Below are 15,975 nucleotides of genomic sequence, written 5' to 3'. Positions count from 1 at the left end.
TAGCAAATAGTTTCAACAAGTGGAAAATTAGTTAATCAGCAATTTTCATTTTAACCATAAGTTAATAGTTAACATGCTACAAGTTAGAATCCAGGGAAGCTGTTGTATGATTTGCTCAAAGGAAAGGCTCAAAATGTTTTACTATTTAGAAAATTCTATTAATTTTTCTTAATTTCCCTGTGAGCAAAGAAAACTCAAATTCTCTTACCTCTAAAGTCCCTTTAATATCTTATGATCTATTTGAAACTGATACTTCAGCACCATGCATCTGACAATACTACCACTATATAACCTGTTTTGTTTTGTTTTTTTTAATACTGTCTTTCTCCCAAGGAGACTAAAATGCTTTTCAGATGATACACAAAATTTTGACATAGATACCTAACATGAGGAAGGCAGACTTACATGAAGAAAGTGAGTCAATTCTTGAAGATCATTTCAAAAATAACATCAAAGATGTGGAACTATTCTGTATAAATTGCCATCCTGAGAATGAAGGCAAGTGTCAGAAAAAGTGAACAAAGGGGCACACCTTACCTGTGAGCAACTATAATCTAGTATTTTTATGTGGGCACTGAGAGCCAGGTCCATGATGTCTACAGGAACATCATCACTGTGGGCCAGATTCCACAGTAGGTTCAACACTTTGTGTGCCATTACACCATCTTTATCATCTTCTGCGAGGCGACGTATCAGCTCAAGTAGCTTTTCACGCTGCTTTTTACTTGCATTTGTCCAACTGGCCTAGAAAAAAAAATTAAAAATGACATGAAAACAACACATTTACCCATCAGTGATTAAATTAAGTGTCATGGGATTAACTATATTCATGGCAAAAACATGCTGAGCACAGAATTATTCTAGTGATATCCGAGAGATAAGATAGGGCAGAATTATAAACATGAGGACAAAAAAAAAAATCTCTGTTTATAGAAATACCTAACATTGGGGTTTTTCAACCTTGGTACTGACATTTTAGGCTGGAGAAATCTTTGTTGTGGGGATTTTCCCGTGCACTGCTTAGCAGCATCCCTGGCCCCTACCCCGTAGAAGCTAGTAGCAACTCTTCCTCCCACCTGTGACAACCAAATTATGTCCACATCCTGCTATCTCTGACAGTGGGGGTGAGGGGTACAGAACTGGCCCGTTGAAAACCACATTCCATTTATCCATTCTACATAGCAATTTTCTTGCTTGCTATTACAAATAATTCTGCTACAAATGTTAAACGTGAATCCTGGCGTACACATGCATGAGTTTCTCTAGAGGATATACTGAGAAGTCAAACTGATGAGTCATGAGAATACTACACTTTTCAAGAGATATCAATCTACTTCCAAGATGGTTGTAGCAACTTATGTTCCCACCAGCAGTCAGTATAACTGTTATTTTAAACAAGATACCTTTATCATCTAATGCCAGTTGTTAATGGAACACTCCTCGTGAACACTGCTATTGCCTTAAGGTCGTATGTTCTTAGTCCACAAATTCACCAATCATATGGTTTTCACAAACCCAATACTAACAACTGTAGAGAGACCACTACACAATATGGCCTTAAAAAGTGCATGATGATACCAATGCAGGTATCGCTACAGGGGCTCTTGGGCTACCTTATAAATTACATTTCCACTTGCCTGTGCACATCACCCCAGAATACCAAGCTATTGGTAATCCCTTGTTATTGATTTTATTTTTTATTGCAACCAATCATCCTTCCCTGAAGTCCTACAGTGCATCTGAACCTATAATAAAAATTCAAACTGCTAGGGGAAAGAAATCCAAACTCACAACCTGAGTTTAAAAGATTCCGTATTTATCAGGGCTATTATTATAAAAATGAACATTAAGCTCTCATTGGAAAAAAAAAAATGACCAATTCCTTCACACCAGAAATTGTTCAGTAATTTCTACTGAAGTATTTATTGGCTTACAGCAACTCACAGATCTAATAAGGTAATTTTATTAAAATGAAGTGGCACTACTTTACTATGCTATTACCTTAAAGCAATCAAAAAGATGATCAAGTTGTTCAGGAGAAAAATCCCACGCTAACTTTGCCAGTAGATCATGTACATTCTTCACAATGGCTTCATGCTTCCCTGCCTATTGAAAAACCAAAAGTAACATAGCATATTAGAATTTGAACAGCAGATAAGTTGTGTATACACAACTGCTGGCAGCTATTAATTAAACTATTCCCACCAACTTCATCTAAGTGTAGAACGTAAGAAAATTCTTAACATTTTAAAAATGCTTTAGAACTGGCCTCTAAAGCCTGACAAATTAATTCCTTGATATACTGGTTAATGGTTACTTGGGAATTCATGTGAGCCTTTATTACAATTTACTGAATTTAACGTGCTAATTTTAACATTGCAAGTAGGAGAACAATAAGGCACACCAATGGTACTGTTCCAAAACTGGAACCTTAAGCACTCAAAGGGAAAACTGAATGTTTTCTTGGTTTCTACAGGCTCAAAACATGAAGCTTTGTAATCTTAAAACTCAACAATACTTCCCAAGTGATCCCAGCAGAAACTTGTCATTGAGGTAATCAAAGGAATCACCTAGTTTCTAGCTATGAGACCAAAAAAGTTACTTATCTTTCAGAAAAGCTATAAATCCTTTGGATTATTACAAGGCTTCATAAATAATCTAGTGATTTAACTCTACTGACATTAAAGTTTTTTCTAATTAAGTTTATGAAGAAACTAATGTAACATTGTGTAAATAAAATACTTGAGTCAAAAATTTGTAGGGAAAATTAAAAAAAAAAAAAAAAACACCACCTACAAATTGCTAACCTGTACCAAACATACAGCAAATTATGAATATATTTAATTATTTCGGGGCGCCTAGGTGATGCAGTCAGTTAGGTGTCCGACTCGTGGTTTCTGCCCAGGTCTCGAGGTTGAGCCTTGTGTCGTGCTCCGCACTCAGCGCGGAGTCTGCTTAAGACTCTCTCTCCCTCTCCCTCTGTCTCTCCCCCTCCTCTAAAATAAATACGTATTTTTTTTTTATGTATCTTTAAAAATATGTATTATTGGCTATTTAAAATAGATTCTTGACAAGATTTCTGTAAATCACGAGCATTTAAACATACTAGAAGTCAAACAATGCAAGTGTTCATCCTGTTTCACAACTACTATATTCCTTTAGTTTTTATTAGTATCTTTCTTTTAGAAACCAAATAGTTACCATATGAAATTTCTTACCTGTGCTGCCCAGATATTATCAAGATCTTGTAAAGTCAGAGCTTTTTCTTTGATGACAAAACGAAGAATCTTCTCTAGCTTTTCTACGTACTGTGGTTGATGCAGACTATCTCGCAATACTATGGATAAGATATTGTTCTGCTGTATCCATTCCTAAACGTAATTCAAAAACTTGATTTAAAGAAGTAACTAAAACACAAGCTTTTTTAAAAAATACATATGAAATATCATTCACACTTTAAACATTAGTATGAATTAAAAAATACAAAATAAATACAATAAGGTAATAGGCTTACTGTGCTATTTTAATTCGCACTATGGAAAAACCAAAATAATTTCAGGGAACTTAATTTTGCACATACAGAAATGTTTCCATGACTCAGAAATAGTATAATTATTAAAAAGATTCTACTCCAGCATTTACACAGAAAAGTATTATTTAAGTACAGCAAGCACCATGGTTTAGGTAGAGTGGGTACAAGACCCATTTTAACATTTTTGGTTTCTTTACATTGGTTGTGATTTTGATGAAAACATGCCCTCTTAATCTTTTGCTTTTATTTATTAACCAATTACGCTATTACTGCTTATCCAATAGCACTTTACTCTTCCAAACAATCCTAATGAGGGATATATTATCCTATTATGGAAGAATAAACAGGTTCAGAAATGTTAGAAGTGGAATTGGAATTAAGGCTGCATGCTTCCCAAGTCTGTGTTTCTGTAACACTATGCTATGTTGCTGACTGGCATTTATTTAATATCTATACCAACAGAAGAAAACTCTAACTCATGATATGAAAAGGTAATAGCCCATACTGTGTAATTTTACAGTATTCAACTTAATGAGATTAAAAAAGTATTAAGCCCCCAAATGTGCTGGAGAAGTACACTTCTCAGGTGGTAAAGGTCCATTTTTATTTCTAACCTGTTGCAGGTACGTTTATAAAATACAGGAATTATGTGGCAATGTCAAATTGCTACAAAAGTTTCTGAACACTTGATGCCATTTTCTGTACTCCTCTAGCACTGGCAACAGTTCATGGACCAGAAGCAGACCTCAGACCATACTCTGACAAGCACTGTGTTCAGAATTCCCACAAAGTAGAAAAACAAATCACATATACAAAATCAGATGTTTAACACTTGACCCCTAACACAGAGCCAATGTCTACGCATCTTCCACATACCTTTTATCACATCCTAATCACTGTCTCCCCTATTAAACTGAGGCTGGCATGAGGGCAAGGACAGTTCTTTTACCAATGCCTGCTCAGTACCGTCAGACACTATGCACTAAAGTTATTCGACCAATACTTTTCAAGTGGCATACTTATATATTTTAAAACTACAAAATAAAGAAGTATCTATGGTAAGGGGTGCCTGGGTGGCTCAGTTGGTTAAGTCTCGGCTCAGGTCATGATCTCATGGATCATGGGATTGATCCCCACGCCAGGCTCTGCACTCATTGGGGAGTCTGCTGGAGATACTCTCTCTCTCTCTCTCTCCTTCTGCCCGACCCCCAACTTGTGCACTAAAATAAATGAAATCTTAAAAAAAAAAAAAAAGTATTACGGTAAATAAAGTTTCCTAAACATTCAACATTAGGATAGTATGAATAGAAGTGCTTAAGTTCTTAAAATAATAAAACATTAATTCACGTACATCTTATTCCAGTAATTGTATTTCCTATTTTAAAATCTGTAAGTGGCATCAGTCAAATGAACAATAGGCCACTTCATTCATCAGATACCAGATACTATCCAATCTATTCCGAAGATCATCTTTATCTACTCCATTTCAACCAATCCACCCAAACAAGCTAATAATTACTTCAGAATACTTACATTCAGCATTAAGTTTATCGAAGATGTGCGAAGATACCTATATCACTACCAAATAAGCTATGCTATTACAAAAAGTTCCAAGGATTAAGAGTCATAAATCAGTCCCAACACCTCCCAGTTTCAAGGTTTTCTTTAAAATGTTATAACATTTGGTAAAGCCATTCTAATTTTTGCCTTAGGCAGATCTTTATTCATGAAAGAAGAACCAAAGGACTTACTGCCATTCGTTCAGCTGTAAGCCACTCTTCCTCCTCGGGGTTACCATGCCGATGAGTATAGTAAGACACACTAGATATCACCTTATTAACCTCATTCAGTGCATTCATCTTTCCATTGAAAGACGAAATTTGCAGTAATCTGGAACAGAAATTCAGTGTTAAATATGATTCTAAATATTCACACAGTTTATTTCAAGAGGAAAATATCTTACCTAAGTATCATTTTTAACCTAAATATTTCTAAATTTTTTACAGTTTCTTCTTGTCCTGGAACCCTTGAAGCTAAATTCTTCAAAGATTTAATAATCATTGAAAGAGCATCATTTTTGGCTTCATTCTTTGCTTCTTTTTTCAGCTCTTCATCAGTTAAGTTTTCTAAAAACTGTGGAACCATTTCTATTACTGGAAGAAAGTACTTTTTCACTGTATGAAGAGTGAGAAACTCATAGCATTGCCCAAATGGTCTGAAACAAGACAAAAAAAAAAAAACAAAAAAAAAACAAACTCTTGTAATACTCATTTTCTTACAATCAACTAGGACTGAACTCATACTTATATTACTTTTTAAAAAATCCAAGTTATCAGTTAAGAAGAAACCATACTTGAAAAAAGAATATTTTTATCAAGGAATTAAGTAGCAATTCCTATAACGCACTGAAGATTCATTTAAAAACATAACTTACTTAATAAGGGCTGCAATTATTTGAACATTTAATGCTGATCCATTAATAAAACGATCATGCAAAATCTGGAACCCATTTAAAGTGCCGAACTTGTTGAGAAGATCCACCAGCCAACCCTGTAATACAGTTAATGAAAACGGTTGACTTCCTGCTTTTAAAAAGAAAAGCACCATCTGAAGTAATTTCTTGATTGAAACGAACTAGAAATAGGAAACTCAATAAAAGAAAATCATCATGTAAAATCATCTTTGAAATAAAATATTACATATTATTCACAGTAATCTTGTCTGTGAGAAAAAAGCATAAGCAGCAGTACAGATTAGATCACGAAGGCACAGTTGGCTGGTTGTACCAATAGAGCTGGTGAACAGGCATTAGAAGCCGTGTTTCTATTTCAGAGATCCCACTGTAGGAGAATATCTTATTATCTGAAAGTTATTTTTAAAAATTTAGGAGGATTAAAAAAAAAAAACCTCTTTAAAAAATAAGAAAAAGATATGTGGTAACCTAAGATAATGTTTGAATTCATTTTTTATTGTAGTTGTAAATAATTAAAAATTTCCTGTAAATACAATAATCTTAAAGCCTGAAAGTGAACTATTAATTAAAGCCAATCCCTGGTATTATATCTGTTGCTCCGGACTAGAACATGCTGGTTGATGCTTTTGCTGGCTCACGTGAGTGCCCCAATTCTCAGCTTAGAGGTAACCACGATGCAGTAACTATGGATTGTCTTTCACTCTTCCCTAAGGGACAGCAATAACTCACAGTACAATGAAATTAGGATAGCCAATGGTTTGTGGAGTTAAAAGCATGCTTACGTGTAGAAACTTAAGAGGTTATATACGGATCTAAGAATCAAATCTATCTAAAAATTTATGTACCCAAGACGACCCTTTACACCTAGGTTTCTTCTAAAAAGCCACGTTTTAGAGTCCACTGAGGGAAAACCAATGGGGGAAAAAGGGAATTTCGCTACAAGTCTTAAGCAAAAGTAATTTCTACAGCTACTCAAGAACAAAAACAAAAAAACATGTCCAGGACAAAGGGAAAATGGAAGTATAAGGTAACTGCTTTCAAAGAGACAATATTATATGTAAGCTAAAGGTAGTTTTGATGGGATTTTATGTCTGTATCAATTAAATTCTCCACTAAATTAACAACACTTTTCTATGTAAGTTCATTATAGTATCTTCCTACCTTTTTATTTGGTCTTAAAAAGCTAATTCAAAACAATTAAAAATCTGAGCATTTTAATTCACCAGTCCCTTATGGCATTCAGCATTTCAATTTCTCAAGTAACTGGAATGAGACTAATAGTCTGATATACTCAATAGTTATGTATAATATGTATATATAAAATAGTGTATGTGCACAAAGTAAAAAAAAAAAAAAAAAATCAGTCTAAAACTAATCTTCCTTTATGTTTTCAGCTAAAATGTATCTTTAAGCAATTAGGAACACTGTAATTAGTAATACTCAAGAAGAGCTAGGCTTCAAATAAAGATATAAAAAGATCTTCAACCAGAAGCCATTTTAAAACAAGTTGTTCCCTGGGGCGCCTGGGTGGCTCAGTTGGTTAAGCGACTGCCTTCGGCTCAGGTCATGATCCTGGAGTCCCAGGATCGAGTCCCGCATCGGGCTCCCTGCTCAGCAGGGAGTCTGCTTCTCCCTCTGACCCTCCCCCTCTCATGCTCTCTCTCTCTCTCTCTCATTCTCTCTCTCAAATAAATAAATAAAATCTTTAAAAAAAAAAAAAATAAAATAAATAAAATAAAATAAAATAAAACAAGTTGTTCCCTGTGAGTCTCTTAAGATTATCACTGACCTACAGAGCAAAAATCAGAAAGAGAAATACAGGTATATTTTGGAGACTGTCACTGTTTAGATAATAATTTGATTTACCAAACCAAAAATAAGCATGAAGTGGCAACAATATTAATCTTGGGAAATATCAGAAAATCCCAGGTCTCAGTTTAACACATTTTGAGGATTTCCACTTTTAACATTGAATAAACCTAAAGTTATATGTATAAACTCAAATTTTACTGGCTGGGTTTTCCTTTTTATAAGGCCCACAATATTAAAAAGTCTCCCTAAAGGGGCACCTGGGTGGTTCAGCTGGTTAAGCATATGCCTTCAGCTCAGGTCACAATGCCGGAGTCCTGCGATTGAGCCCTGGGTTGGGCTCTCTGTTCAGTGGGTAGTCTGCTTCTCCCTCTCCCTCCACCCCTCCCCCTGCTTGTACTCACTCTCACATAAATAAAAATCATAAAAAAATAGAAAAAATAAAATGTCTCCCTTAATTATAAAATTTAAAAACTATGTATTATTTAATATTTATTAAAAGATGAACAGTTTAAGGATAGATTTTTTGTTTTGTATACTCTTTATGCCAATACAGAAAATTTACATTTGAGAACTTTTACAGAGATATCATGTATATTTCATTGACATCTGTAAGTTTTACTATTTTGCTTTCATTTATAACTCCTATAATTTTACTTTTATGACACATTATTAGACATTTGTATGATATACTTGATCCTGAAGTCAAAACATTAGAATGTCCACAGTGATTATGGCCTTGGGTCAAAGTCACCTCCTATTCTACTCTTATTTATGAGGAAAATTATGGCCTGTTTCATAGAACCCATTTTATGACTATTTCCCAAAGGGCTGAGCAGAAGATAATGGGAACTAACTACATGGAGAAAGCTAAAAACAACAACAAAACAAACAAAAAAACACAGTCTAAAACAATTTTGTCAACTGGGGCGCCTGGGTGGCTCAGTCGTTAAGCGTCTGCCTTCGGCTCAGGTCATGATCCCAGGGTCCTGGGATCGAGCCCCACGTCGGGCTCCCTGCTCGGCGGGAAGCCTGCTTCTCCCTCTCCCACTCCCCCTGCTTGTGTTCCCTCTCTCACTGTGTCTCTCTCTGTCCTATAAATAAATAAATAAATAAATAAATAAATAAATAAATAAATAAATAAAATCTTTAAAACAATTTTGTCAATTATACTTCAGTAAAGCTAGGGAGGAAAAAAGAATCCAAAACACAAAATAATGCAGAATCCCTTCATAGTAACATGAAACTACTCTTCTTCACATTAACAGGTGGTTCAGATCTTTTACAGCTCTGTGGCAGAGCAAAACTGTATTAATTATGAAAATAACAAACCAACACACTTTTGGTGATCGAGGGTCTGGAGAACGAGCGAAGAGTTCATCTTCAGGCAATTGAACACTTGACGAAACGGATTCACACGGACGTGTACCATTGTAGATATGGAATTTGCAATGAGGATTTAAGGCCATGGAGAGAAGTTCTAGAAGTGGAAACCAGTCTTGGGACAACTTGGCCACACATAGCTCCACCAGGCGATGAGTATTGTTGATAATACACCTCTGTTTAATATAAGGAGGAAAGGTGATTTATAAGATCAAAACATTACAACTCCATCTCTCCATTTGTTTACACTGATCATTTGAATTGTTTAATATTGGGATCAAACTGACAGATCAAAAAACCAAATTAACATTTACTATCCTTTATAGAGTACTGTAAAAGGCCATTTGCAACAGCTTACAGAATGAAGTAGGTACTGTCCTGTGTCTACAGACAAGACGCAAATTACTATTTTTTCTCCTCTTTGGAATTTGTACTCTAGAGGCAGCAATTCTAAAATCTATACAATATATTAACTATCCAAGATGGAATAGATTTGTTATCTAAGACTCAATGAAAAAGTCTGATAGCACCTCCAAAGTTTCCATTTCTTTACTTACAAAGTTACATGTTGAATTAGAAGATGGTGGGATTTTTGTGCTATGGTTATATTTGAAAAATAGTTCACAGAGCACAAAAATATCTGCCTCACAACTTATGACCAGATTTCCACAGTATGAATAGGGAACAGAGACTTGGAGTAATTATGGCATTTCATCAATCTAAGATGCATGTTCTTTTACTTTTTAAAATCTCCGAAATTTCATTGTATCTTATAATCAATGCATAGTAGTTTCTTCAACTGAAGGTGTTGTAGAGAAAACCTGTGTTTGCTTCTGCCAATCACTTGGGCATACCACGAACCTTAGACCATTTAAGGATTTTTTTTGTTTCACAACTATAATTTGATTTCAAATGACCAAACTCTTTGAATACTGCTGGCCTGCTGTTTAAATTTTCAGGAGACTTTTACCCCAAGATGCCATGGTTGAGACATACAGGTTCCTTTCACATCTCTTTCTGTATGGTTAAGTTTATTTTTCTACATTGACCCTTTGTGTCCTAGATACTAGATTCCCCATCTTGGGTGTTTTCCTTCTTTAGTGGTACATAAAATGAGTGTGTGGCGCATCTCACAATTAATGAAACGTGGTGACTTGCCTAAGGTCACAAGGCACTTGAGAATCCAGGAGACATATTAAACCAAAGGTCTCTAACTCTAAACCTCACATTCCTAAAAGATCATGCTTTCTTAGATAGAAATTAGAACTTATAACAAGTATTTTTAAAGTTCCTCAGTATTACACCCTTTAATTCAATTAATGTATCAAATATACAACCAACTATATATCTTGTGTGTATATATATATATATGAGAAAACAACTCCCAGACATCACTATGAAAATCTGGTTTTTTAAAGTCAAATGCAAGACTCACATGAATTTCGAACTTCCAGCCACTTACTGCCTCATCCGTAAGGATTTTAGTGAATGATATTGTTAGCCCATCTCGGAAAAATCGCTGGCATGCTTCACTTTTAACATCAAGGCCTAAAAAAAGGGAATGAAAATTAATGTAAACAAAGCATTTTTCTGGTTGTCTCAAAGTGTCCAAGTATATGATGAAAAGTAATAAAGGGTGCCTGGGTGGCTCAGTCGTTAAGCATCTGCCTTCAGCTCAGGTCATGACCCCAGGGGTGTCCTGGGATGGAGCCCCACATCGGGCTCCCTGCTCAGCGGGGGCCTGCTTCTCCCTCTCCCACTCCCCCTGCTTGTGTTCCCTCTCTCGCTGTGTCTCTGTCAAATAAATAAAATCTTAAAAAAAAAAAAAGTAATAAATAATTTAAACTATTCACCAATAGCTAAGAAATTCACACTAGCATTGGAAAACACTCACAGCATTATCTATTGTTAAGAAGTCAAAAAAATATACAAGTATTATCAAAGTTCCTATGTGTTAAGAAGGTAACTGATTCAGAAGCACAATCTTCAAAGAATTTCAAAACTATTTAATTGTATCAAAGTACATCAAACCAAGCAAGGTGAATTGAAAACATTTCAAATTATGACACTAGACTTGAAATGCAAAATGGTTACCAATACCACTGAGAGGGAATCTAAATGCTTCACAGCATTTTACTCTCTGAAAATAAACTTTAAAACTTAGAAAATGATGTTTCACAACTATTTTTAAAATCTTATTTTGGTTGTAAATGATCCATTAGACACCAATATCCTTAACACTACTCTATGTAAGTATTTCATTGAGTAAGATGAATTGTTTTGTCTTAGTGTCTTTCACTGTCCCAGCATCTATGCTTTATAGCTTTGCTTAATTTCATCTGATTTCAAAAAGGCAATAGAGCCAAACGCCCTGCCCGGCCAAACAGAGAAAATCTTTAACTCTTATTTTATAATTATTTTTTTGTCTTAGAGAAAGTGTGTGAGTGAGCACACATGTGTGCATGGGAGAGCCCCGGGGGGCACAGAGGGGTGCAGAGGGAGAGAGAAAGAGAGAGAATCTTAAGCAGGCTCCACACTCAGCGCAGAGCCCAACTCGGGGCTTGATCTCACAACCCTGAGATCATGACCTGAGCCGAAATCGAGTCTGAAGCTCAACCAACTGAGCCACCCAGGCACCCCTTGAAAATCTTTAACGCTTGAGGACAAAGTGAAAACTTATTCAATTTTTATAGTGTTCTGTGAGTTTGACTGTACAGAAGAGAGGACATTTAAACTCAGTATTGTATCTGAAAATCTGAACTTTGCCTAAAATAAACCACGGTCCCAGAAAAGAAAGATGGAGGTAGGGGGGCTACATGTCCAATGAATGTCCATGAATATTAAATGAAATACCATTATGTGTTCTTACCTATAATTATACAGTCAGAACATAGAACATGCCTAGTGCAAAAGTCTTCAAAAAATTGTTCAATTAATTAATTAATGTGCAAATGAACAAAAGAAATTTGAGTGGTGGTAAATAATTGCAATCTGGAAATGTATTTTTATAGTTTATTATTTTTACAAGATTAAAAAGGTGTAGAGACATTCTTTAAACGAAGGAAGTTAATTATTCTAAGATAAAGGAAATATCACCCTTGCCATGGTGAGATGGACGTAAGCAGATTAATTTTTGTAATGATCAACTTCAACTGTGATAATGCCTAATGATAGTTAGAATACATCCATGGCTACCCTATTTCAGAAATTGAAATGTTACTGCCATTTATCTTAATTTCCAATGCCTTAAAAGCGAAGAGAATATTTTAATGGTTGTCCTTTGCTAAGAGAATTCAACTGCACCTAAAGCAGACCAAAGTCATTAGAAAAAATGATCAATTCCAAATTCAGCTTTCACTTCTAGACAAGATAAAAACACTAGAGCTCATCTTTCAAGCGTTTTTATCTTTTGGAAAAAAAATCAAATCTTTTCAGTGTATATATATATATATATACATTTTTTTTTTTTTAAAGATTTTATTTATTTATTTGAGAGAGAGAGAATGAGAGAGAGCACACGAGAGGGGGGAGGGTCAGAGGGAGAAGCAGACTCCCTGCCGAGCAGGGAGCCCGATGCGGGACTCGATCCCGGGACTCCAGGATCATGACCTGAGCCGAAGGCAGTCGCTTAACCAACTGAGCCACCCAGGCGCCCAAATCTTTTCAGTATATTAAAAAGAACAGTCAACATGTAAACTAGACAGTTTAGTTTAAAAATGAATATACACAAATTTTATGTGTGACTTCAGTGAGTTCACAAACACCCTCTGAAGGCTGTCCAAAGGATCTGAACCCTTGTTCTAGGGATATATGATAAGCCATAGCAAGAAAACTTAGTTAGATGTTCTGGTCTAGGAATATCCAGTAAGTGTTTATAAGAAATGAAGTCTTCAGGGATGAACTGAAAGTGTATGAGTAGCATACATTATGAAAACCATAAGAACATCTAAACTTACCTTTTTTACTAAGATCAATAGCAGCTTCTAAAAGCACTTCTAATTCCCCTTTTGGCAAAACTGGAACCACCCATCGAGGCCTAAGGGTTTTAAAAATATAAAAAGCTGTTTATTGGTGGCACTCTAAAGCACTATAAATGAGTTACTAATTATAATTACTCACCTCACCATGAAAATATTAGTATTAAAAAACATTAAAATATTAAAACAACAAGGTTGGCAGAATATCTGCTCTGTGAAACTAAGTTCCATCTGTCCTCTCTACAAACAATTTTTTTTTTTTTAAGAACTGTCAAACAAAAGACAGCAAGGGGGGTGAGGAAATTATTTTAACTACCATAAAACTACCATAAACATAAAACTACCATAATAATCAAGTATCAATTAAACGATACCTATTGTTCAAGTTCATAGGAATGTGCTCTTTAAGGATTCGTTATCATGAATCTCTTAGCGGTCTTCAATTTCCTCACAAAGGAGAAAAATTTAGGTGGAAAGTAACAGATTACTGCTTCAATTCATAATCTGTCGATTTTTCCTGAAGGTTAAGTGAGACGTGGCTCTCCAGATCTCTCTGCCTCCACAGGTACCCTCCTCCCTCCAACAAGGATGCAGCATGCACCCAGGTGGTGCTTTCTCTGGCCCCAGTGGCAGCCCAACCATCTCCGAGGCCATCCTTCCCTATCCCTTCCTCCTCACCCTCCTCACTGCTCCCAAAACCCTGGTTTTGAGAAAAAGTGCTCCATGACTATATAATCTATTAAAAACAAACGCATACCACCTTTGTCATTGTTTTTATTTACATTAAAATATCATTTGTATTTCTGTTCCCCTGAAAATTTGCTAATATGCAACTTTGTCCTCAAGTCTGCATAGGAAGTACCCTTTACTAACAACCACCAATCACCAGACAGAAAGCAAAAAGCAACAGGAAAACCTTTTGTTAGGTCTCTGTTAGAGAAAGAACAGTCAGGGACATTAAAATAACTTTACATGATTTTTTTTTTTTTTACTACAATTCATTGTATAACATTATTATAGGCATCTCCTGGAATCACAGTTAATGTGTTCTTTCAAATACACTATTAAAAACAATGAGTTAAAAATATAGTAATAGGAAAATTTTTAAGATAAATGAAGTGAGGAAAGCAAGTTACAAAATGATACAGTAAAAATCTCGTATCTGTAGAAAAATCAATACAAATGATAGTAACGTAATCTGAACAGCATACTTCTTATTAGTAATTTTTTGTTGGGATGTGTGTACAGAAGAAGGATACTGTAGGACTTTATCAACATAATATTTCCATGTTTAACAGTACATACTTTTATTACTTATGTAATCAGAATTTTTTGGAAAAAAAATGCAAGGGGTTTTCTATTTCCCTTCTATTATATACATTAACAGTGTTAATGGATTTTTAGAGAGTGAAATACAACAAGAAAATCTGGTAAGGCAAATGCTTATACGTGTGTGTATTTTCCTTACTTTCCTTTTTAGGGGTGGGGGGGGGAATGTGTCACACCTCCCTAGCACTCACTTGTTGAACCCACAGCCATGTGGGAATTCCCCAACACACTCTTTCCTTATCTTCTTTAAATCTTTTTCTTCCCCTGCACATAAGCTTAAACTTTCACTCTCTGGGAGTCTTCCACTTCAAGTATAAAAAATTATACCCTGAACTTGCCCCTGAGGTGAAGATCAAGAGAAACAAATAGCCGAGATGGTTAAATGCTTCAGTCTAGTTAAGGGTTCACAAGGGGCAGGCTCTGAGGAACTCGATGTTCTAATGACCTGGCTTACCTCAGGACCATGCAAAAATTAAGAAAATCATCCAGCTATTGTAGCAACCAACATACCAAAAAAGAAAAAAAGAAAAAAAAACTTCATAAACTCTGAAAGAGGGAAATCACATACATGGTTCTACTTCAGAAACATACCAGCTTGGGTCATCATCATTAATCTGAAAACTGTATTGACACTGTTACTCCATGATTAAGAACCATGGGTTACAAAATATTTGGTAAGAACTAAAATGTTAAGGCTATTGAGGCAACGTGGCTACTGTGATATTTCTGCCCACTCTTTCTCTTTTCTAACTACTAATCACTATGCTGAGAAACTGTTGGTTTTCCTGTGTATTACACACATTAACAAAACAAAACAAACTAACTCACCTATTGATCATGTCATCCAACTTTGCCAGGTCAGTATGTGGAAATGCAGGTTCCTCATCTTCAAGCTGTGGTGGGGCATCACCTTGACCTTGTTCATCTGGGGGAGTTGCCGGGGAATTTTCATTGGAAGAATCAGGCGATGAAGTCTTAATTAAAAATTAGATATTCCAGATTTAGGTTTCTATAACATATGTAACAACATCTAATAATTCAAACACCAACACAGATTAGGGTAAAAGAACAAAATTTTAAAGATAAAATCATTGTAAACTTATGATGTTTCAGGTATTCTCTGTGCCAGGTTTTAAAATTTCATTTAATCCTTAACAGCCTAAGAAGTATTGAACAGCCATTTAATAGACAAAAACACAAACTCAGACAATAAGTAATTAGCCCAAGGTCACACAGCTCCAACTCTATGGTCAGGATTTGAATCCAGGTTTAGCTCTGAAGTTTGTGTTCTTAACCACAATGTGTATTGCTTCTCTGCTTCCATTTCCTATTATATGAGCCCCGCCATAATAGGAATTATTGTACAAATATGAAAAAATGCATTTCACATTTCACAGATGGAAAGTTCTGAATTATAACTTTCATTTTTTAATTTGAAGGGGAAAAATAAATTTTATTCTATTCAGCAATTT

General features: G+C 35.3%; 1 protein-coding gene across 3 annotated transcripts in view; it reads right to left on the bottom strand.

Annotated features, from left to right (window-relative positions):
• USP9X (ubiquitin specific peptidase 9 X-linked) overlaps window positions 1-15,975 on the bottom strand; it is a 165,227-nt gene that overhangs the window by 79,862 nt on the left and 69,390 nt on the right. For all 3 annotated transcript variants that reach the window (XM_032426561.1, XM_032426560.1, XM_032426563.1), the window contains exons 3-12: window positions 15,332-15,477; window positions 13,154-13,233; window positions 10,633-10,745; window positions 9,155-9,373; window positions 5,967-6,082; window positions 5,496-5,747; window positions 5,284-5,422; window positions 3,219-3,371; window positions 2,002-2,106; window positions 538-744 (exon numbers count right to left, since the gene is read on the bottom strand). In XM_032426561.1, the coding sequence (XP_032282452.1) occupies window positions 538-744; window positions 2,002-2,106; window positions 3,219-3,371; window positions 5,284-5,422; window positions 5,496-5,747; window positions 5,967-6,082; window positions 9,155-9,373; window positions 10,633-10,745; window positions 13,154-13,233; window positions 15,332-15,477 (1,530 nt within the window). The remainder of the gene's footprint in view (window positions 1-537; window positions 745-2,001; window positions 2,107-3,218; window positions 3,372-5,283; window positions 5,423-5,495; window positions 5,748-5,966; window positions 6,083-9,154; window positions 9,374-10,632; window positions 10,746-13,153; window positions 13,234-15,331; window positions 15,478-15,975) is intronic.

The sequence above is a fragment of the Phoca vitulina genome, unplaced genomic scaffold (genome assembly GCF_004348235.1).
Source record: "Phoca vitulina isolate PV1807 unplaced genomic scaffold, GSC_HSeal_1.0 scaffold35, whole genome shotgun sequence".
In the NCBI taxonomy this organism is placed as follows: domain Eukaryota; kingdom Metazoa; phylum Chordata; class Mammalia; order Carnivora; family Phocidae; genus Phoca; species Phoca vitulina.
Note: the sequence above shows the minus strand (reverse complement) of the source record. Positions and strands in the feature narration are given on the sequence as shown.